The following is a 25,203-nucleotide window of genomic DNA, read 5'->3' on the forward strand; positions in this document are numbered from 1 at the left end:
CGCCGGATTCAAAACTTCGAATTTTTCAATTTAAATTATTGTACAAAATTCTTGCAACTAATAGAATGTTATATATATGGGGGATACAATCTTCCCAGCTCTGTAGATTCTGCTGTGAGGAGGCAGAGTCATTAGACCATTTATTTTGGTATTGTCCGCATGTAGCTCGTTTTTGGTCACAGGTCCAGGAATGGTTGAAGAATTGCAACATTTGCGTAGAACTAACGCTACAGATAGCAATACTGGGGGATTTGAAAAGCCATAGTCAATCAATCAATAATATAATAATTATTTTAGCAAAAATGTTTATTTTTAATTTACAATCCGTGGAAGCTATGAGAATAGGAAGATTCAAATCTTTTGTGAAGCATCACAGCACAGTTGAAAAATATATGGCAAATAAAAATCCGAAATGGATGATGTTGGAAGATAGATGGGAAAGGTTGAGTGGAGCTGAAGGGTGGGACTAATAACAAGATAAACAATGTAGGACATACAGGATCTGTGAAATGTGTATAGGTGCGGAGCTATTGTGAAATAGCACAGTTACAAGTGGAAATCAAACTGGATGGACAACAGAAATAGAGGAAGGACTAAGAACAAACAAGAGAGAACTATTATAAAGTAGACTGTGTCTGTAAAATGTGTATAAGATGTATAAATTGAAGGTAAAAACAGAAATGTTTATCAGTTTACTCCAATTGGGGGATCGGTGGTAGGGTTTGCGGGGAATAATAATAAAGGTATACTCTTTAAAAAAGTATGTATGTCTATGTAGGTATGTGTATGTATATATGTGTATATGTATGCATACGTGAATGGATATATATATTTACCCAAAAAAATATGGGGGATTGGAAATGATGCAGACAATTACATTGGAAGCAACATTCTTTCCGCAATATTAAGCTGATCCACCCCCCCAAAAAAAAAAAATAATAATAAAATAAAAATAAAAACAAGCAAATACTGTGAAACTCAAATGACTGAAAAAGAGCAACATCAATAGAGTAAATAATACTAAATACATTATGTACAAACTCTAAGAACACCATTTTGATTTGTAAAGTCAAGTAGTTCAGTATTCTTTTTAGATTGAGACAACGAAGTTGCATTGACCCACTGGATTGGTCAGCAAAGGCAGATAATCTGTGTAGGGCCTGAGAAAATGTTCCCTTTCACTAACTCAATAAGAGCATGCTTGTAGCAAATAGCAGTTACTAACACTTCACCTCATACGGAGTCTCTCGATGGTGCGTCAGAATGTGTATCGAGGGACTACAGTACCTTGACAAGTGATAAGATCTCTATCTATACATAGAGCAGGCTCAGTACTAGGTATGGCAGGCACCTGTCCTGTATTTAGTTTTGCATCTTGGTTCTTGGATAGTTTCCAAAATAATGGTGTGTGTGTGTGTGAGAGATAGTTCCCTCTGTAACATATCAAATCTGTCACGCATCCTCCCTTCCATTCCAATACAACAACAGTAAAGAGAGACATGACCAATCAAAAATCCACTGACCACTGAACGCACACCAACGGCTCAAGCTCAACCCAGATGAACCATCTTCCTCCTTATTTATTCACATCTGTAAACTCAAATTTAATCCAGAAGATAAAATAAAAATAGATAAATAAAATAACTGCTGCACCTTTGACTTGAAACAGTTCCAAAACAAACAGCTAATCCTCTTCCTCCCTTTTCAAAAATGTCATCTTCCAGTACAAAAAAAACTATATCAAATGAAGGCCTTGCAGCTTCTTGCTAGAGAAATAAATCATTCTGGTTTTTAAATACAGTGTTGCGGACAGGCAGTAGGTAGGTATGTACAGGTGAGCCCTCCTCTCCTCTACCATCAATCCCTCGCTCCCTGGCGCTGAGAGAGGGATGGTGCGGTCAGTGGGGCCGACTGCTGGACTCAGACACCTGCCGTTTACGGGAAGTACCGTAACCGTTAAGGCTGCTGTTCAGGCGTTTGGTCAGACCACCGTTCAGAATGTCCTGGATGTGCTGAACTATAAGGTTTATGGCAACTGTAAGGAGAGGGAAGAAAGCATTCAGAGGGCATTGAAAGATAATCGCACAAGGTTTTTCATTCCTCTCTTATCCAGATAAAATGAAAGCAAAACAAGTTCCAGAATTTAAAAGCATCACAATTTCACTAATAAGAACTGCAAATTAGTGAGAAATCTACAATTGACCTTGCCATTCCAAAACAGAGACAGTCAAACATTCCCAGGACAAAACGGTTAATCTAGTCTGATTTCCATAGCATGTCACACCATCTATCTCAGAACAGAAGAGCCATCCCTTACAGTCACATCAGCCTTAAGTAATTGTACTATCGCAGGGTAAGAGACTGCACTGATTACCAATGTAAATGACGGACTATGGGGAGCCGTGTTCCAATAATGAGTCAGTAGTGTTTGTCACATACCAGCATACTTGCTTGCTTACATAAGGCAGCCATCTTGAGAAACAAAGTAAAAAACTCACCAAGATTATCTGCTCCTCTGGGAATGATCACGTCAGCGCACTTCTTGGTCTACAGATGGTGAAGAAATAAATATGATTAGCAATACGATCTGAACCAGGGCCAGGGGGTTCAATACCTTTCAAGAGGAGGTCCATCCGTGCAACAACTAACAATGACACAAATAGATTGATCCAAGGTTGTTAAAATATTTGTTGTGGCAGTATCATAGCTAGGTACTCACTGGCAGACAGAACTCCTCAAAGGCAGGCTTAACAAAGGTGATGTATTGCGTTAGCACCTGCTCCAGATCCCTACCTCGCTCGCCGATGTCTCTGAGCACTGAGGAGGGAACACAGAACAGGAGTGGAGCTGTCAGTGTGATTTTTCCGGGATTCTTACGAAGCTAGTAGGCGTCTACATCTTTTGTCTGTAATGTCTTTTCAATATATGTCGGACCCCAGTAAGACTAGCTGTCGCCATTGACGTCAGCTAATGGAGATTGTAAGAAATTAAAATCATTCATGTCCTCCAGGCCCTATATTGGAAGCCCACTGCTGTCTTTTTACAATTCACAAGTGTCATGTTTGATGCATTTCACCCAATGAAATGGGAAATATATATGTCTATCGTTTCACCTCTGCGTGAGAGCCGTGTGTCTGCGTCTGTGTCCACAAACAGCTTCATCTGGAATAGGTCCCTGATCTCCTGAGAGTAGAACATCAAGATGCCCTCGAACAGCACCACGTCTGCTGGATACACCATCACCACCTCCTCCTTCCTGATACACACACACACCGGGTAGAGGGCAATGTGTATGAGGTATGTGTGTGTGGTGTGTGTGTCCGGACCACTAACCTGGAATGGGTGACAAAGTCATACACTGGGATTTGCACTGTTTTGCCCTCCAAGATGTCCCACAACGTTTTCACGATGAGCTCGTTGTCAAATGCATCTGAGAAGAGGAAGAGAGGACAAAGGAACTCAGAACCATGGTGTGTCTGTGTCTCCATGTCTGCTGGTGCCACCGTGCCAGACCATAGGATCTAGATCTAATCCCCACAAAGAGATGACATGTGGGATAGAATATATGCTGATATGGCTGGCAGATGCATGCTGGCCAGCCAACCCTTACAATATATGCCAGAATCAGAGCTAGCCAGCCAGCCCAGACTGGCTAAGATATATCACACACAGCCAGTCAGTCAGTCAGCCAACCAGTCAGTCAGTCCAGACTGACTAAGATATCACAGCCAGCCAAACACAAAGCCAGACTGAAATGACTAAGACATAGGTTGTGTCCGAAATAGCAAACTATTCCCCATTTAGTGCACTACTTCTGATCAGGGCCAGGGCCCATACAGTATCTACTAGCGGTCGACCGATTAATTGGAACGGCCGATTAATTAGGGCCGATTTCAAGTTTTCATAACAATCGGAAATCGGTATTTTTGGACGCCGATTTTGCCGATATTTTTTTAATACCTCTATTTAACTAGGCAAGTCAGTTAATAACACATTCTTATTTTCAATGACCGCCTAGGAACGGTGGGTTAACTGCCTTGTTCAGGGGCAGAACGACAGATATTTACCTTGTCAGCTCAGGGATTCAATCTTGCAACCTTACGGTTAACTAGTCCAACGCTCTAACCACCTGCCTCACGAGGAGCCTGCCTGTTACGCGAATGCAGTAAGAAGCCAAGGTAAGTTGCTAGCTAGCATTAAACTTATCTTATAAAAAACAATCAATCAATCATAATCACTAGTTATAACTACACATGGTTGATGATATTACTAGTTTATCTAGCGTGTCCTGCGTTGCATATAATCGATGTGGTGCGCATTCGCGAAAAAGGACTGTCGTTGCTCCAACGTGTACCTAACCATAAACATCAATGCCTTTCTTAAAATCAATACACAGAAGTATATATTTTTAAACCTGCATATTTAGCTAAAAGAAATCTAGGTTATCAGGCAATATTAACCAGGTGAAATTGTGTCACTTCTCTTGCGTTCATTGCACGCAGTCAGGGTATATGCAACAGTTTGGGCCACCTGGCTCAATGCGAACTAATTTGCCAGAATTTTACGTAATTATGACATAACATTGAAGGTTGTGCAATGTAACAGGAATATTTAGACTTATGGATGGTTCCGTATTTCACTGAAAGAATAAACGTTTTGTTTTCGAGATGATAGTTTACAGATTCGACCATATTAATGACCTAAGGCTCGTATTTCTGTGTGTTATTATGTTATAATTAAGTCTATGATTTGATAGAGCAGTCTGACTGAGCGATGATAGGCACCAGCAGGCTCGTAAGCATTCATTCAAACAGCACTTTCCTGCGTTTTGCCAGCAGCTCTTCGCTGTGCTTCAAGCATTGCGCTGTTTATGACTTCAAGCCTATCAACTCCCGAGATTAGGCTGGTGTAACCGATGTGAAATGGCAAGCTAGTTAGCGGGGTGCGCGCTAATAGCGTTTCAAATGTCACTCGCTCTGAGACTTGGAGTAGTTGTTCCCCTTGCTCTGCATGGGTAACGCTGCTTCGAGGGTGGCTGTTGTTGATGTGTTCCTGGTTCGAGCCCAGGTAGCGGCGAGGAGAAGGATGGAAGCTATACTGTTACACTGGCAATACTAAAGTGCCTATAAGAACATCCAATAGTCAAAGGTATATGAAATACAAATCGTATAGAGAGAAATAGTCCTATAATTCCTATAATAACTACAACCTAAAACTTCTTACCTGGGAATATTGAAGACTCATGTTAAAAGGAACCACCAGCTTTCATATGTTCTCATGTTCTGAGCAAGGAACTTAAACATTAGCTTTCTTACATGGCACATATTGCACTTTTACTTTCTTCTCCAACACTTAGTTTTTGCATTATTTAAACCAAATTGAACATGTTTCATTATTTATTTGAGGCTAAATTGATATATTATATTAAGTTAAAATAAGTGTTCATTCAGTATTGTTGTAATTGTCATTATTACAAATACATTTTTAAAAATCGGCATCGGCTTTTTTTAGTCCTCCAATAATCGGTATCGGCGTTGAAAAATCATAATCGGTCGACCTCTAGTATCTACCACACTGTCTGAGACAGACTGCTGAGTATCTACTCTGAGAGACTTTCAACACAGCAGTCTATCGCTGACCATCAGGCCATTCTGATCATTCTACTTCTAAGAACTGGAGGGGAAAGCCAAACAGAAGTTTTCCACATTATGAAACTCCATTTGAGTAGAAACAAAATCATGCAACCATTTGTTTTCAATGAGAGAAGAGCAAGCGGAAGTGAGAGTGGAGTCATCTTTTACACTGGAAACCAAGAGATACAGTACCAGTCAAAAGTTTGGACACACCTACTTATTCAAGGGTTTTGTGCTTAGCTGTCATCAAGGCAAAGGGTGGCTACTTTGAAGAATCTAAATATCAAATAGATTTAGATTTGTTTAACACTTTTTTGGTTACTACATGATTCCATATGTGTTATTTCATAGTTTTGATGTCTTCACTATTATTCTACAACGTAGAAAATAGTAAAAATAAAGAAAAACCCTGGAATGAGCAGGTGTGTCTAAACTTTTGACTGATGCTGTAGCTACATTTGATAGTTGGTAAAATATTCCATACATAAAAAATAAAAAAAGAGTAACTATTTAGCAACTGACACACTGTAATGTATCCAGATGTATAGATAAATAAATAGATGAGCTAAATACCTGGGTGGTCGAAGTTGAACTGTCCCTTCAGTGCCTTGGCCTTCTGGTCCGGAGTAAGGACCCTGTAGAAGCTGTCTTGGCTGAGAATGGCCACCTGGCGCTGGTGATGGTCAATCTTGTTCTGGCCAAGCAGCTCCATGATCTTACCGCAGACAGAACTCTGGCCGGGGGAGGAGGAAGATGAGGGGGAGGAGAAGAAACAGAGAGGATATCAAGTTATTAACAGTCTTTCTGGTTGTGATCTGAAGTAAGTTGTGATGTGGTTTTGATGTGTTCATTGAGATTTGCAGATAAAAGCATGTCAAAAATATGAATGGGTCATAAAACATACATTGATATACCAGATTATGACAGAGATGGATGCAGTATATTAGAAGACACATTTGCAGCTATGCACAATAGCTCAACGTGTGGTCACCTTGCCTGGTTTACAGCTGACTACAATATGCACGGTTAAGACCGTAACTTAAATTTTAACACATGAAGTCCAAACCAGACATTAACATGTGTTTGCTTTGTAGTAGTTTCTTGTAGATAAATGTAGAAAATTTGTGCAGATAATGCAGATAAGAAATGATTTAACCCTTTCACATGTAGAGCCTCTAGCCCTGCTCAATATGCCTTAACCAACCATGTAGTTTCACATCCCACATATGCGGTGACATCACCTGGTTTAAACATCTCTAGAGACAATCTCTCTCTCATCATTACTCAATGCCTAGGTTTACCTCCAATGTACTCACATCCTACCATACCTTTGTCTGTACATTATGCCTTGAACCTATTCTATCGCGCCCAGAAACCTGCTCCTTTTACTCTCTGTTCCGAACGTACTAGACGACCAGTTCTGCTAGCCTTTAGCCGTACCCTTATCCTACTCCTCCTCTGTTCCTCTGGTGATGTAGAGGTTAATCCAGGCCCTGCAGTGCCTAGCTCCACTCCTACTCCCCAGGTGCTCTCATTTGCTGACTTCTGTAACTGTAAAAGCCTTGGTTTCATGCATGTTAAAATTAGAAGCCTCCTCCCGAAGTGTGTTTTATTCACTGCTTTAGCACACTCTGCCAACCTGGATGTCCTAGCCGTGTCTGAATCCTGGCTTAGGAAGACCACCAAAAACCCTGAAATTTCCAACCCTAACTACAACATCTTCCGACAAGATAGAAATGCCAAAGGGGGCGGTGTTGCAATCTACTGCAGAGATAGCCTGCAGAGTTCTGTCTTACTATCCAGGTCTGTACCCAAACAATTTGAGCTTCTACTTTTAAAAATGCACCTTTCCAGAAACAAGTCTCTCACCGTTGCCGCTTGCTATAGACCACCCTCTGCCCCCAGGTGTGCCCTGGACACCATATGTGAATTGATTGCCCCCCATCTATCTTCAGAGCTCGTGCTGCTAGGTGACCTAAACTGGGACATGCTTAAAACCCCGGCCATCCTACAATCTAAGCTTGATGCCCTCAATCTCACACAAACTATCAATGAACCCACCTGGTACAATCCCAAATCCGTAAACACAGGCACCCTCATAGATATCATCCTAACCAACTTGCCCTCCAAATACACCTCTGCTGTCTTCAACCAGGATCTCAGAGATCACCGCCTCATTGCCTGCATTCGTAATTGATCTGTGATCAAACGACCACCCCCTCATCGCTGTCAAACGCTCCCTAAAACACTTCAGCGAGCAGGCCTTTCTAATCAACCTGGCCTGGGTATCCTGGAAGGATATTGACCTCATCCCATCAGTAGAGGATGCCTGATTATTCTTTAAAAGTGCCTTCCTCACCATCTTAAATAAGCATGCCCCATTCAATTTTTTTTTTACCAGAAACAGATATTGCCCTTGGTTCTCTCCAGATCTGACTGCCCTTGACCAGCACAAAAACATCCTGTGGCGTTCTGCATTAGCATCGAATAGCCAACGCGATATGCAACTTTTCAGGGATGTTTGGAACCAATATACACAGGCAGTTTGAAAAAGCTAGCCTTAGTTTTCCTAACAGAAATGTTCATCCTGTAGCACAAACTCAAAAAAGTTCTGGGACGCTGTAAAGTCCATGGAGAATAAGAGCACCTCCTCCCAGCTGCCTACTGCACTGAGGCTAGGAAACACTGTCACCACCGATAAATCCACTATAATTGACAATTTAAATAAGCATTTTTCTACGGCTGGCCATGCTTTCCACTTGGCAACCCCTACCCCGATCAATAGCCCTGTACCCCCCACAGCAACTTGCCCAAGCCTCCCCCATTTCTCCTTTACCCAAAACCAGATAGCTGATGTTCTGAAAGAGCTGCAAAATCTGGACCCCTACAAATCAGCCGGGCTAGACAATCTGGACCCTCTCTTTCTAAAATTATCTGCCGAAATTGGTGCAACCCCTATTACTAGCCTGTTCAACCTCTCTTTCGTATCGTCTGAGATTCCCAAAGATTGGAAAGCTGCCGCGGTCATCCCCCTCTTCGAAGGGGGAGACACTCTAGACCCAAACTGCTACAGACCTATATCTATTCTACCCTGCCTTTCTAAGGTCTTAGAAAGCCAAGTTAACAAAACAGATTACCGACCATTTCGAATCCCACCGTACCTTCTCCGCTATGCAATCTGGTTTCAGAGCTGGTCATGGGGGCACCTCAGCCACGCTCGAGGTCCTAACGATTATCATAACCGCCATGGATAAGAGACATTACTATGCAGCAGTATTCATCAACCTGGCCAAGGCTTTCGACTCTGCCAATCACCACATTCTTATCGGCAGACTCAACAGCCTTGGTTTCTCAAATGATTGCCTCGCCTGGTTCACTAAATACTTCTCTGACAGAGTTCAGTGTGTCAAATCGGAGGGCCTGTTGTCCGGACCTCTGGCAGTCTCTATGGGGGTGCCACAGGGTTCAATTCTCGGGCCGACTCTCTTCTCTGGATACATCAATGATGTCGCTCTTGCTGCGGGTGACTCTCTGATCCACCTCTACGCAGACGACACCATTCTGTATACCTCTGGCCCTTCTTTGGACACTGTGTTAACTAACCTCCAGACGAGCTTCAATGCCATACAACTCTCCTTCCTTGGCCTCCAACTGTTCTTAAATGCAAGTAAAACTAAATGCATGCTATTCAACCGAACGGTGCCCGCACCTGCCCGCCCGTCCAGCTTCACTACTCTGGACGGTTCTGACTTAGAATATGTGGACAACTACAAATACCTAGGTGTCTGGTTAGACTGTAAACTCTCCTTCCAGACTCACACTAAGCATCTCCAATCCAAAGTTAAATCTAGAATCGGCTTCCTATTTCACAACAAAGCATCCTTCACTCATGCTGCCAAACATACCCTCGTAAAACTGACCATCCTACCAATCCTCGACATTGGTGATGTCATTTACAAAATAGCCTCCAACACTCTACTCAACAAATTGGATGCAGTCTCTCACAGTGCCATCCGTTTTGTCACCAAAGCCCCATATACCACCCATCACTGCGACCTGTACGCTCTCGTTGGCTGGCCCTCCCTTCATACTCGCCGCCAAACCCACTGGCTCCAGGTCATCTACAAGTCTCTGCTAGGTAAAGCCCCGCCTTATCTCAGCTCACTGGTCACCATAGCAGCACCCACTCGTAGCACGCTCTCCAGCAGGTATATCTCACTGGTCACCCCCAAAGCCAATTCTTCCTTTAACCACCTTTCCTTCCAGTTCTCTGCTGCCACTGACTGGAACGAACTGCAAAAATCGCTGAAGCTGGAGACACATCTCCCTCACTAGCTTTAAGCACCAGCTGTCACAGCAGCTCACAGACCACTGCACCTGTACATAGCCCATCTGTAAATAGCCCATCCAACTACCTCATCCCCATACTGTATTTATTTATCTTGCTCCTTTGCACCCCAGTATCTCTACTTGCACATTCATCTTCTGCACATCTATCACTCCGGTGTTTAATTGCTATTGTATTATTTATTGCCTTACCTCCCTTATCCTACCTCATTTGCACACACTGTATAGACTTTTTATACTGTATTATTTTTATATTATTATAGACTGTGTTTGTTTATTCCATGTGTAACTCTGTGTTGTGGTATGTGTCGAACTGCTTTGCTTTATCTTGGCCAGGTCACAGTTGTAAATGAGAACTTGTTCTCAACTAGCCTACCTGGTTAAATAAAGGTGAAATAAAATAAACATCCTCTATGAAATACTGTTCTGGAACATGAATTGTGGTCCACCTGACATTCCTTTGCATGTAATATTTCTTGGTATCATACCCCACAACAAACGGAAGAGACTAAACTAACAGTAGGGCCACCTGTTCATCAGACAGTGTTTTTTCTTATTCTGACAAACTTTACAGTTGCAGTTTAGGAATTGTGTATATGTGTATTGCTGTGTGCGTGCCAGCGTGCGTGTGTGTGTCCATGAAGTCTGTAGGGCCCAGGCTGTGGATTATTAGTTAAATGGATGAGAGTGTGACCAGGACTGGTGACAAGCATTTCAGCTGGCAGCCAGGGAGTAAAGCTCAGAGATGAGAGGAATGCTCAGTGTGGATTAAACATACAAAGAAGGCCAAGTTCAGTCCCATCAAAGAAGGTATTGTTGCACGGCCATCTTGTGATACCCCTTCTTCTTTGACATCCTTGAACTATTCCCTCTGAATGTATAATCATTTATAAACTTGTATTGACTCTACAGACACATTTATTCTGCTTTATCTTCTTGAAAATATCTTTGCCCTGTCAGAGCTCTTTCCAAGGCGACACTTTTATATTCTTCACTGATGGCTAGCATGCATTTTCCCCTTTTCTGCAATACATGCATTTTCCCTTATGCAGGTTCACCTAGGCCTATTGTCTGTTGCCAGTTATCTCTGTTTTTCTGATCTCTGGTAGGCCTGAAGTAAGCAGTTAGATTATCATAGCAGTTGCCTAGTGGCACGTGTAGGTTCAGTGGTCTACGAATAGTGCCTTGCTATTGACTGACTGCCATCCTGTTGTCTTCTCTAGTGTGTCTCAGGGCCGCCTTAAAGGGACATTTCAAAAATGTTCTACTTCATATTAATCATCTCCAGCACCACCCCAATGTAACAGTATAACTTTAGTACGTCCCCTCGCCCCGACACGGGCGCGAACCAGGGACCCTCTGCACACATCAACAACAGTCACCCACGAAGCGTCGTTACCCATCGCTCCACAAAAGCCGCGGCTCTTGCAGAGCAAGGGGCAACACTACTTCTAGGTTTCAGAGCAAGTGACGTAACTGATTGAAACGCTACTAGCGCGTACCCGCTAGCTAGCTAGCCATTTCACATCCGTTACACTCACCCCCCTTTCAACCTCCTCCTTTTCCGCAGCAACCAGTGATCCGGGTCAACAGCATCAATGTAACAGTATAACTTTAGTACGTCCCCTCGCCCCGACCTCGGGCGCCAGTATAACTTTAGTACGTCCCCTCGCCCCGACACGGGCGCGAACCTGGGACCCTCTGCACACATCAACAACAGTCACCCACGAAGCGTCGTTACCCATCGCTCCACAAAAGCCGCGGCTCTTGCAGAGCAAGGGGCAACACTACTTCTAGGTCTCAGAGCAAGTGACGTAACTGATTGAAACGCTACTAGCGCGTACCCGCTAACTAGCTAGCCATTTCACATCCGTTACACCAACATCAACATATGTGAAAATGGCACATTTCTGTTTTGTAGTAAAAATATGGAGGAAGATAAGTGTTTCCAAAGACATCAACCAATTAGTGGGCAATTAGTAGTCAATGGCTCCTCATAATTGGTTAAAATCACGACGCACACTGATGATGTCATTGGAAATGCTTATCTTCCGCTTTTTTTCTCTCTAAAAATGGGGCAATGTTTGCATGACCCCCTTACAAACAGGCCCATTTTAAACACATTCTTGCCTGATATGCCTTTTATACCTCCCGTGGACATGCCAGCATGCTGGTGACGAGTGGTAGTAGTGGTGTGCAGATGTGGTTGGGCGTTTATTTGAATAAATCCATTGAATATACACCATCAAAATTAATCCATTATTAATTTGTTTAAGCAGGTCCTAAGAAACATTACAAGACTAATAAAATATTTTCAAAAGAATAGAAAAGTATATTTTGAGTATAATTAGGCATTACAGGTCTGTGCAGCCATGGCTGCCCCTTCCAAATAAAAATCATTAGTTTGTTATTTTTTTCATTAAAACAGACAAGAAACACCTATTCAAATACAGTCAACACATTTTATATTAAGAATATTATGGAATATAATATTATGGAATATATTTTCCTGACACAACTTGTGTCACGTGAACATGTGGAACCGCTGTCATATAAAAAAAGTGATCTTTTGAAACAGTGCCCAAGTCCATGCTTTTTTAATCCATGTTTCATCGCCTTCCTACCCCCACTCCACTTTGTTCGGGAGCAGGCATAGGGTTTTATCTTCTCTCAGGGAGACAGTGGAAAAACAAAACAGAACACGAGACGTAACAGTAACTTCCTTCAGAGGGGCCGGGGGGTTAACAACATTTCTGAACACCTGCCAAATGCCACCTGTCAAATGACTATGTTGTTTCAGTCAAATTAAGGTTACCTAAAAAATATGTACTAAAAATTAGTTAATGTAAACAAGCCTCGATGCATCTGAAAGGTCATAACAGTTTACCTAACCAGACAGACAGTTGTGAATATTTTCTAGACTAAGACAAAACACAGTGGGCTAGATAATACAGATATCACTTTATAATTCATAGTATGACTTTGGCATGGTTCAATTCAGCCTACTGTGTCTTGGAAAAAAATAACATTTATTTATTGTACCATGACTAACAGTAGCCTACATTGGGAAAAAAGCAGCTGGCTGATGTAGGCCAAGCCTTTATTATATATAGAATATACTAGATGACTGACAGGGGGCGCTGTTTTGAAGTCACTGCATCCCCATTTTACTATTCCCCCACCATTGTAAAAAAGATTTTGAAAGCTATAAAATGCATTTATTAATGTCTACATTAGTTTTGCCACATTTATTCAATTGCAGTCACCTTAATGTATATACTTTAAATTATGTCAGCTAAACATAGGAATAAAATATAAGAATATAGAAAATACATTTTCCTTAAAGTAGATTTTTTTTAGAGAGAGTAGGCCTGCTAATGTAACTGTCCCCACTATAACAAAACCATTTCCCTTTTTCACCTTTAGGTTTTATGGGAATTATGACACCTCCACTGTGGGGCTCTATAGGAATTGAATGGTATTCTACAGTATTTCAATTAGAGGTCAAACAGGGAAATGGTTCTAATCGTTTTTCCACCGTTCATTTTCCCCATAGGGGATTTTAGAAACACTTAACATAAGGGATGTGTTCTTTGTAGGCTTACCCTGGAGTGACATTTTGATAACCATGTAAATCTCTCTCGGACAAGGTGACTTTTATCAATATATTCAGCTCTATTTACTCTGATTCGAAAATGATAAATAGCATTAAAGTAGACATTATGCAAGACTACAAATCCCTGCAAGCTCCTGCACCTCATCTCTAGCTGACAACTTTGCTAACAAGTAGTGTCAATTTAAAACTTACACAAGACAGTTCACAGAATTTTCAATTTAAATGTAGCCAATTTATTCATTAGTACATTTAGCTAACATTAGATAGTTAATCCAGAGATTCTTACCTTTGCCTCGATTCGGCACGCTCGTTCAGATCATCATGACATTTGTAGTTCTTTATGATAGCCACATTAGCAGGTAATTAGCATTTAATTTGTTGGGGATTATTATTTATTTACCCCGGACGACGCCGGGCCAATTGTGCTCCCAATCACAGCCGGTTGTAATACAGCTTGGATTCGAACCTGGGTGTCTGTAGTGACACATCTAGCACTGAGATGCAGTGCATTAGACTGCTGCGCCACTCGGGAGCCCATTGATAATATATTGATAAAATTCACCTTGTCTGTAAGAGATTTACATGTTTATCAAAATGTCATGCCAGGGTAAGTCTACACGAAACATAACCCTTATTTTAAGTGTTTCTAAAATCCCCTAAAAGAAAAATGAATGGTGGAAAAACAATTGGAACCATTTCCCTGTTTGACCGCTATGTTATGGTTATTATGACTACTGTGGTAATCAATGGAGGACTAAGTCTTCTGAGGAATACCAATATGGCAGACCGGAGGCTTCAAAAACTCTCATTGGCCAATACATAGCAACTGCAATCTAGTGTTCATATACATTATTGGCTGTTACACATTACTGTGCCACTGACCCCATTCTAGTGTATTATGGCGAATATGCAGTGTTTTCACTGATCGCCAGGCACAATCAGTTGGTCTTGTTGACGCAGTCAATAAACAATAACAATTGGTTGGATAACTGTATGGCTCTTATGAATAACAAACAATTAGTTCGGAACGGATTGTATGTGAATGTCACCGCCAAGATATTTGTCGGGAGAAGACACCGGCTTTGTCCTTCGATCGCTCACATAAACTGTTAAGATTTCCGTTAGAGTTCCCCACCCCCACGATGGTCACTGTCTCCGAGCGAGCGAAGAGTTCTTAGAAACATTGCAGATAAATTGTTGGTACTTGGATTTATTTCTTGCTACATTATAGAGCGAGAATGACAGCCATTCAAGATTCCATCGGATGGAATGACCAGCAGCATTAGCCAGACAGCTGTGAAATGCCTCCTAACAAAAGGTGTTGTAAGGCTGGGCTATATTTTAGATATGCCGATTAGTTATAGAATATTGTACAGCCTACATTTACATAATATGTAAAGAGAAAATATCCGAAAAGACAGGATAAAAGGGGCCATCTTTGTTTAGCAAAGTATTGATTTTCTGTCTGGGTTGTCATAAATACCCTTTCTGAATTTAAATATTACTAGTCAGAATAGATTAATCGTGAAATCCATGTTTCAAGCAGGTTTGTGGAAATGTTGAATTACTTGTACACTATTTGATAGGGCTATTAGGACAGTTCTCTACAGTCACATAAGTGGGCTAAATTCTTGCCAAACAGTGGCCTATAGCTATCATCTTAAACAATTAATGTTTTTCCTGAAATTATTAAAGAACAAACTAGCTTTGATGGAACAAATGTGACATTCATTCATTGGTCTATCATGAACCACGCGGTCAGTGCGTTCTCATATTTCAACCACGTTGACAATTCCATGTCACTGTTTACAGGCTAGAAAAACAGCACATTTCTAATTCATAGAAAATCTTAATGCCAACCTTGCCGCTGGCAGTCCCTCCGGCTACCCCGATGAGGAAAGGTTGCCGTGTAACATTCTCGTTTTCGACTTGACTGTCCAGTCTTGTCTCGCTGTCGCCTGCCATGCTTGCTATAAACGCATACTGACGCACGGAGGTGGTTTTGCTCCGACTGCGCTCCTCCCTTTTTTCAGTTGTGCATTTGCTTTGATGCTCTGAGTGTGCGTGGATATCAAGCCAGCTTTTTGTAGCCTGCTTGAAATGCAGAGCGTTTACATAAGGTTTTACATGTTTTTGAAATTATCAGAACTCTATGTATCAGATAGGCCTATCGCTACATTTGATTGTCAGCTCAGACAAATTTACAATAGTTGTTGTGTGTGTGTGTGTGTGTGTGTGAGAGAGAGAGAGAGATTCCCTCCCACATATGCCCCCCTAGACACAACTGCGACAACTCCTGCAGCTCTCTCACGCTGGGTATGTACATAGTCAATCATAGGCTTCGAGGGGACTCCTACCATAGGTACACCTATAAGGTCATCCCTTGGCATTAGTACTATATCATCACTGACCTCAACCCAGAGTCTCTATGAGCATTCAGTTAGTCCACTGACACCCCCATCAGATCACAGCAAAATCACAGTCTACTTGAACAAAGCAATACTCATCCAAAAGGCATCAAAGCCAAAGGAACTGAATAATATTTAGAAATACTATAGTTGGAAGGAAAGTAGTGTGGAAACCTACAAAAACAAACAATTGGGCAACAACAAATTCAATCCTTTTTAGACAACTTCCTGGACAAAACATTTTGCTGTAACAGTGAAGGTGTAAACTTGGCAGTTGAAAACCTAAACAGTATATTTGACCTCTCAGCTTCTCTATCGAATCTAAACAATTCAAGCAGACAACCTAAGAAAATTAACAACAATGACAAATGGTTTGATGAAGAATTCAAAAACCTAAGAAAGAAATTGAGAAACGTATCCAACCAAAAACATAGAGCCCAGAAAACCAGGGCCTACGCCTTCACTATGGTGAATCACTAAAACAATACAGAAATACACTACGGAAATCAGCTCAATGTAATTGAAGAATCCATAGAATCTAACCACTTCTGGGGAAATTGGAACACACTAAACAAACAACAACAGGAAGTGTTATCTCTCCAAAACAGAGATGTATGGATAATTATTTTATTTAACTAGGCAAGTCAGTTAAGAACAAATTCTTATTTACAATGACGGCCTACCGGGTTAACTGACTTGTTCAGAACAACACATTTTTGCTTTGTCAGCTTGGGGATTCAATCCAAAAACCTTTCGGTTACTGGACCAATGCTCTAACCACTAGGCTACCTGCTGCCCTAAAGCACTTCTCCAATATTTTGGTCTCTATAACAAAGAACAAACAGCAAAAACATATACATGATCAAATACAAATCTTCAAATCAACTTTTAAAGATTACCAGAACCCACTGGATTCTCCAATTACATTGAATGAACTACAGGACAAAATAAAAACTCTCCAACCTGAAAAGGCCTGTGGTGTTGATGGTATCCTAAATGAAATTATAAAATATACAGACTACAAATTCCAATTGTCTATACTTAAACTCTTTAACATCATCCTCAGCTTTGGTGTTTTCCCCAATATTTGGAACCAAGGACTGATCACCCCAATCCACAAAAGTGTAGACAAATTTGACCCCAATAACTACCATGGGATATGCATCAACAGCAACCTTGGGGAAATCCTCTGCATTATCATTAACAGCAGACTTGTACATTTCCTGAGTGAAAACAATGTACTGAGCAAATGTCAAATTGGCTTTTTACCAAATTAACGTACAACAGACCACGTATTCACCCTGCATTTCCTAACTGACAAACAAACAAACCAAATCAAAGGCAATGTCTTCTCATGCTTTGTTGATTTCAAAAAAGCTTTTCATTCAATTTGTCATGAGGGTCAGCCATACAAATTGATGGAAAGCGGTGTTGGGGGAAAAACATTCAACATTATAAAATCCATGTACACAAACAAGTGTGCTGTTAAAATTGGCAAAAAACACACATTTCTTTCCACAGGGCCATGGGGTGAGAGACGGATGCAGTTTGAGCCCTACCCTCTTCTTCAAGGTGTCCAAGCTTGTAGCATCATACCCAAGAAGACTCAAGGCTGTAATCACTGCCAAAGGTGCTTCAAAAAAGTACTGAGTAAAGGGTCTGAATACTTATGTAAATATGATATTTCAGTTTGACATTTTTTATACATTTGCAAACATTTCTAAAACCTGTTTTTACTTTGTCATTATGGGGTATTGTGTGTAGATTGATGATGGGATAAAAAAATATATATATTTCAGAATAAGGCTGTAACCTACCAAAATTTGGGAAAAGTCAAGGGGTATGAATACTTTCCGAATGCACTGTATATCAAATAATTGGCGAGGGCACTAGAACAGTCTGCAGCCTCCCCTAATAGAAGTCTGAAGTCAAATGTCTGCTGTTTGCTGATGATATGGTGCTTCTGTCCCCAACCAAGGAGGGCCTACAGCAGCACCGAGATCTTCTGCACAAATTCTGTCAGACCTGGGAGAAACTGTCCCTGACAGTAAATCTCAGTAAGACAAAAATAATGGTGCTCCAAAAAAGGTCCAGTTGCTAGGACTGCAAATACAAATTCCATCTAGACACCATTGCCCTAAAGCACACAAAAAACAATACATACCTCAGCGCCACAGGTAACTTACACAAAGCTGTGAACGATCTGAGAGACATTATTTAAATTTTTTGACCTCTTTTTCTCCCCAATTTCATGATATCCCATTGGTAGTTACAGTCTTGTCCCATCACTGCAACTCCTGTACAGACTTGGGAGAGGTGAAGTTCAAGAGCCATGCATTTTCCGAAACACAACCCTGCCACAGGAATCAATAGAATGTGACGGGACATCCCGGCCGGCCAAGCCCTCCCCTAACCTGGATGACACTGGGCCAATTGTGCATCGCCTCATGGGTCTCCTGGTCACGACCGGCTGTAACACAGCCCAGGATTGAACCCAGGCCTGTAGTGACGCCTAAAGCACTGTGATGTAGTGCCTTAGACCGCTGCACCACTCGGCAGGCCCAAGAGGGCCTTCTACGCCAACAAAAGGAACATAAAATTCGACATACCAATTTGGATCTGGCTAAAAATACTTGAATCAGTTATAGAACCCATTGCCCTTTATGGTTGTGAGGTCTGGGGTTCATTCACCAACCAAGAATTCACAAAATGGGACAAATACCAAATTGAGACTGCATGCAGAACTCTGCAAAAATATCCTCTGTGTACGACATAAAACACCAAATAATGATTGCAGAACTGAATTAGGCCGATAACCACTAATTATCAAAATCCAGAAAAGAGCAATTACAGTTGAAGTCGGAAGTTTACATACACCTCAGCCAAATACATTTAAACTCTGTTTTTCACAATTCCTGACATTTAATCCTAGTAAAAATTCCCTGTCTTAGGTAAATTAGGATCACCACTTTATTTTAAGAATGTGAAATGTCAGAATAATAGTAGAGAGAATGATTTATTTCAGCTTTTATTTCTTTCATCACATTCCCAGTGGGTCAGAAGTTTACATACACTCAATTAGTATTTGGTAGCATTGCCTTTAAATTGCTTAACTTGGGTCAAACGTTTCAGGTAGCCTTCCACAAGCTTCGTACAATAAGTTAGGTGAATTTTGGCCCATTCCTCCTGACAGAGCTGTTGTAACTGAGTTAGGTTTGTAGGCCTCCTTGCTCGCACACGCTTTTTCAGTTCTGCCCACAAATGTTCTATAGGATTGAGGTCGGGGCTTTGTGATGGCCACTCCAATACCTTGACTTTGTTGTCCTTAAGCCATTTTGCCACAACTTTGGAAGTATGCTTGGGGTCATTGTCCATTTGGAAGGTCCATTTGCGGTGAAGCTTTAACTTCCTGACTGATGTCTTGAGATGTTGCTTCAATATATCCACATAATTTTCCACCCTCATGATGCCATCTATTTTGTGAAGTGCACCAGTCCCTCCTGCAGCAAAGCACCCGCACAATATGATGCTGCCAGCCCCGTGCTTCACGGTTGGGATGGTGTTCTTCGGCTTGCAAGATTCCCCCTTTTTCCTCCAAACATAACGATGGTCATTATGGCCAAAAAGTTATTTTTTTGTTTCATCAGACCAGAGGACATTTCTCCAAAAAGTCCAATAATTGTCCCCATGTGCAGTTGCAAACCATAGTCTGGCTTTTTTATGGCGGTTTTGGAGCAGTGGCTTCTTCCTTTCAGGTTGTGTCGATATAGGACTCGTTTTATTGTGGATATAGATACTTTTGTACCTGTTTCCTCCAGCATCTTCACATGGTCCTTTGCTGTTGTTCTGGGATTGATTTGCACATTTCGCACCAAAGTACATTCATCTCTAGGAGACAGAACACGTCTCCTTCCTGAGCGGTATGATGGCTGCGTCGTCCCATGGTGTTTATACTTGCGTACTATTGTTTGTACAGATGAACGTGGTACCTTCAGGCGTTTGGAAATTGCTCCCAAGGATGAACCAGACTTGTGGAGGTCCACCATTTTTTTTTTGAGGTCTTGGCTGATTTCTTTAGATTTTCCCATGATGTCAAGCAAAGAGGCACTGAGTTTGAAGGGAGGCCTTGAAATACATCCACAGGTACACCTCCTATTGACTCAAATTATGTCAATTAGCCTATCAGAAGCGTCTAAAGCCATGACATCATTTTCTGGAATTTTCCAAGCTGTTTAAAGGCAAAGTCAACTTATATATATGTAAACTTGTATGTAAACTTCTGACCAACTGGAATTGTGATACAGTAAATCATAAGTGAAATAATCTGTCTGTAAACAATTGTTGGACAAATTACTTGTGTCATGCACAAAGTAGATGGCCTAACCGACTTGCCAAAACTATAGTCTGTTAACAAGAAATTTGTGTAGTGGTTGAAAAACAAGTTTTAATGACTCCAACCTAAGTGTATGTAAACTTCTGACTTCAACTGTACATTGTACAACCACCTAAAAGGAAGCGATTCCCAAACCTTCCATAACAAAGGCATCACCTACAGAGAGATGAACCTGGAGAAGAGTCCCCTAAGCAAGCCGGTCCTGGGGCTCTGTTCACAAACACAAAAATACCCCACAGAGCTCCAGGACAGCAACACAATTAGACCCAACCAAATCATGAGAAAAAAAGAAAAAGTATAATTACTTGACACATTGGAAAGAATGAACAAAAACACTGAGCAAACAAGAATGCTATTTGGTCCTAAACAGAGTACACAGTGGCAGATTACCTGACCACTGTGACTGACCAAAAATTAAGGAAAGGCCGCCGTAGGCAGACCTAGCTCTCAAGAGAAGACAGGCTACTGCCCACAAAATGAGATGGAAACTGAGCTGCACTTCCTAACCTCCTGCCAAATGTATGGACATATTAGAGACACATATTTCCCTCAGATTTATTTATTTTCCCTTTTGTTCTTGAACTATTTGCCTATCGTTACAACACTGTATATAGCAATAATATGACATTTGAAATGTCTCTATTCTTTTGGAATTTTTGTCAATCAATCAAATGTATTTCATAAAGCCCTTTTTACATCAGCCGATGTCACAAAGTGCTATACAGAAACCCAGCCTAAAACCCCAAACAACAAGCAATGCAGGTGTAGAAGCACGGTGAATAGGAAAAACTCCCTGGAAAGGCAGGAACCTAAGAAGAAACCTAGAGAGGAACCAGGCTCTGAGGGGTGGCCAGTCCTCTTCTGGCTGTGCCAGGTGGAGATTATAACAGTACATGGCCAAGATGTTCAAACGTTCATAGATGACCAGCAGGGTCAAATAATAATAATCACAGTGGTTGTAGAGGGTATAACAGATCAGCACCTCAGGAGTAAATGTCAGTTGGCTTTTCATAGCCGATCATTCAGAGTTAGAGACAGCAGGTGCGGTAGAGAGCGAGAGAGTCAAAAACAGCAGGTCCGGTACAAGATAGCACGTCCGGTGAACAGGTCAGGGTTCCATAGCCGCAGGCACAACAGTTGAAACTGGAGCAGCAGCACGACCAGGTGGACTGGGGACAGCAAGGATTCATCAGGCCAGGTAGTCCTGACGCATGGTCCTCGGGCTCAGGTCCACCGGGGAGAAAGAAAAAGAGAATGAAAGAGAGAAAGAGAGAAAGCGAGAAAGAAAGAGAGACAGAAATAGAGAGAGCATACTTAAATTCACAAAGGACACAGGATAAGACAGGAGAAATACTCCAGATATAACAGACTAACCCTAGCCCCCCGACACATAAACTATTGCAGCATAATTACTGGAGGCTGAGAAATGAAGGGTCTGGAGACACTGTGGCCCCGTCTGACTATACCCCTGACTATACCCCTATACACGGCCAACCAGGCAGGATATAACCCCACCCACTTTGCCAAGGCACAGCCCCCACACCACTAGATGGATATCTTCAACCACCAACTTACTACCCTGAGACAAGGCCGAGTATAGCCCACAAAGATTTCCCCCACGGCACGAACCCGATGGGGGCGCCAACCCGAACAGGAAGATCACTCCAGAGACTCAACCCACTCAAGTGACGCACCCCTCCTAGGGATGGCATGGAAGAGCACCAGTAAGCCATTGACTCAGCCCCCATAATAGGGTTAGAGGCAGAGAATCCCAGTGGAGAGAGAGGAACTGGCCATGCAGAGACAGCAAGGGTGGTTCGTCGCTCCAGTGCCTTTCCGTTCACCTTCACACCCCTGGGTCAGACTACACTCAATTATAGGACCTACTGAAGAGATGAGTCTTCAATAAAGACTTAAAGGTTGAGACTGAGTCTGCGACTCTGACATGAGTAGGCAGACCATTCCATAAAAATGGAGCTCTATAGGAGAAAGACCTGCCTCCAGCTGTTTGCTTAGAAATTCTAGGGACAGTAAGGAGGCCTGCGTCTTGTGACCGTAGTGTACGTGTAGGTATGTACAGCAGGACCAAATCGGAAAGATAGATAGGAGCAAGCCCATGTAATGCTTTGTAGGTTAGCAGTAAAACCTTGAAATCAGCCCTAGCCTTAACAGGAAGCCAGTGTAGAGAGGCTAGCACTGGAGTAATATGATCAAATTTTGGGGTTCTAGTCAAGATTCTAGTCAAGATTCTAGCAGCCGTGTTTAGCACTAACTGAAGTTTATCTAATACATTTTTCTGCATCATTTTTGGACAGAAAGTTTCAGATTTTTGCAATGTTACGTAGATGGAAAAAAGCTGTCCTTGAAACAGTCTTGATATGTTCATCAAAAGAGAGATCAGGGTCCAGAGTAACGCCGAGGTCCTTTACAGTTTTATTTGAGACGACTGTACAACCATCAAGATAAATTGTCAGATCCAACAGAAGATCTCTTTGTATCTTGGGACCTAGAACAAGTATCTCTGTTTTGTCCGAGTTTAAAAGTTTTTTTTTTATAAGGGTAAGGTGACTAGGCATCAGGATATATGATAAACAGAGTAGCAGCAGGGTATATGATGAGTGTACAGTATGTGAGTGGGTGTGTGTAGTGTCAATATATATGTATGTTTATCAGAATATGTGTCTGAGCAAATGATGGAGTGAGTGTTTGTATGTGTGTTGGAGTATCAGTGTGCATAGTGTGTAGGACCCTGTGCGTGTGCATAGAGACAGTGCTAAAATAAGAATAAAAACAAAGATCAACTCAGATAGTCTGTGTAGGCATTTTATGTATTTAGTTAGCTATTTAGCAGTCTTATAGCATGGAGATAGAAGGTGTTCAGGAGCTTGTTGGTGTCAGACTTAAGGCACCGGTACCGCTTTCCCTTGCGGAGGCAGAGAGAACAGTCTATGGCTTGAGTGGTTGGAGTCTAACGATTTTCCAGGCCTTCCTTTCACACCGCACGACATAGAGTTCCAGGATGGCAGGGAGCTCGGCCCCAGTGATGTACTGAGCTGTCAACACCACCCATGCAGTCGATGGCAGTGCTACTTGGGTGAACAGGGAGTACAGGAGGGGACTTAGCACACACGCCTGTGGGGCACCCATGTTGAGGGTCAGCGGGGTGGAGGTGATGTTGCCTACCCTCACCACCTGGGGCCCATCAGGAAGTCCAAGATCCAGTTGCAGAGGGAGGTGTTCAGTCCCAGGGTCGTAAGCTTGGTGATGAGCTTGGAGGGGTCAATGGTGTTGAGTACTGGCTGTAGTCAATGAACAGCATTCTCACATAGGTATTCCTCTTATCTAGATGAGTGAGGGTAGTGTGGAGTGCAATTGAGATTGCGTCGTCTATGGATCTGTTGGGGCGGTATGCAAATTGGATTTGTCTAGGGTTTCTGGGATGATGGAGTTGATGTGTGCCATAACCAGCCTCTCAATGCACTTCATGATTACAGATGTGAGTGCTACAAGGCGGTAGTCATTGTGGCATGAAGCCTTATAGTTCTTGGGAACAAGAATTATGGTGGTCATCTTAAAACATGTGGGGATTACAGACTGGGACAAGGAGAGGTTGACAATTACAGTGAATATACCTGCCACCTGTTCTGCGCATGCTCTGAGAAAGCACCCTGGAATACCATAAGGACCCGTGATCTGATTTGATGAATGGCGGACGAGAGTAGGCAGTTTACAACGGTAGCCAGCTTGCCATACACTGGTCCGGTAGACAGTGTCCTACGCCCCACCTGGCGGGCACTGTTTTCCCGCAGTTCTGTTAACGATGGCGAGGGCAGGTGTTCGGCAGGCGGGAGAAAAGGACACTGTGTGCTAGCTTAGCAAGCTAGTCCTAACACGGTGTACTAACTAGCTAGATAGCTCGCTAGTTAGCGACACCATGTGCTAGTTAGCTTGCACACTGTGTCGTCCCGCCTTCTGTGTACCGGTGTGTGAACGCTGCGTGTAACACATCCGGTGTCAGGATAAATAAAAAGCAAGGTCTGCTAACTTTCTTTAATTATGTTTAATTACCGCAAACAATGAATGGCAAATGCAATTTTCGTATATACGGGTTCGCTGTATCACCGTGCAGGGTAAACAGGGAACTGGCAGGAAGTACGTAAACAGCTGTTCTTATACCGTGATGACGTAGTTCCAACGCGTCTGTTGGCCTATCACAGTAGAGGCTGGGCGCGGTTTAGACTTTGCCCCGCCTTTGCTGGCCCTCGGACTTGTCCAAGCCCCTTGGCGCTTTCCTTTGTCCACATCTGGTTGCTGGGTAGATTAGCTCCGTCTTGTGTCTCCCCTTGATTCTTCACTCACACAATTCCTAATATGGTACTGAATAGTCTCCCAACAACCCTGGTTGGCCTAGAGTGATGCACCCCTCCCCTCTCCAGACTGACCACAGCTTTTATGGCCTGTGTTGGTCAGTCCTTACACACCTACCCATCTGTATTGTTTGTGTGTGTGTGTAACAAAACAATATTCATCTTCAAACAATATGCTAACAGGCTATAGTGCATAAACATAAATCCTAACAGGTGTCATCCTTAGGACTACACGGCTAAACTGCAGTGCTAGCTAGCGGGAGGCAGGGATGACAGGTAGGTGGGTGAAAAAACTCAGATAATACTTTTTATTTCCCTTTTGACCCACATTCCAAAGTGTAACACAAGCGGGGGGGGGGGGGGGGGGGTAATTCATGCAGGAACCAATGGGGTGCTCGAGGGGGGGTGGGTGTTCATGCAGATTCAAGTACGCCACGAA

The 25,203-nt window shown here is 42.4% G+C and overlaps 1 protein-coding gene across 1 annotated transcript; it reads right to left on the bottom strand.

The window, feature by feature from the left end:
• Window positions 1-953: 953 nt before the first annotated feature.
• LOC120054552 (uridine-cytidine kinase 2-A-like) lies at window positions 954-15,570 on the bottom strand. The gene is made up of 7 exons (XM_039001996.1): window positions 15,457-15,570; window positions 6,207-6,366; window positions 3,334-3,430; window positions 3,114-3,256; window positions 2,720-2,817; window positions 2,499-2,547; window positions 954-2,035 (listed from the first exon to the last, which is right to left on the bottom strand). Exons 1-7 carry the CDS (start codon window positions 15,559-15,561, stop codon window positions 1,899-1,901), a joined length of 789 nt encoding a protein of 262 aa, XP_038857924.1. The 5' UTR covers window positions 15,562-15,570; the 3' UTR covers window positions 954-1,898.
• Window positions 15,571-25,203: the final 9,633 nt, after the last annotated feature.

Source organism: Salvelinus namaycush, chromosome 10, assembly GCF_016432855.1.
Source record: "Salvelinus namaycush isolate Seneca chromosome 10, SaNama_1.0, whole genome shotgun sequence".
Taxonomy (NCBI): domain Eukaryota; kingdom Metazoa; phylum Chordata; class Actinopteri; order Salmoniformes; family Salmonidae; genus Salvelinus; species Salvelinus namaycush.

Excerpts from the sequence above, each read along its gene's own strand:
- LOC120054552 (XM_039001996.1), bottom strand. The coding sequence starts at position 15,561 with ATGGCAGGCGACAGCGAGACAAGACTGGACAGTCAAGTCGAAAACGAG. Across the intron at positions 3,257-3,333 it reads GACTTTGTCACCCATTCCAG|GAAGGAGGAGGTGGTGATGG; the intron begins GTTAGTGGTCCG and ends TGTGTGTATCAG. Across the intron at positions 2,818-3,113 it reads CACACGGCTCTCACGCAGAG|TGCTCAGAGACATCGGCGAG; the intron begins GTGAAACGATAG and ends TTCCCTCCTCAG.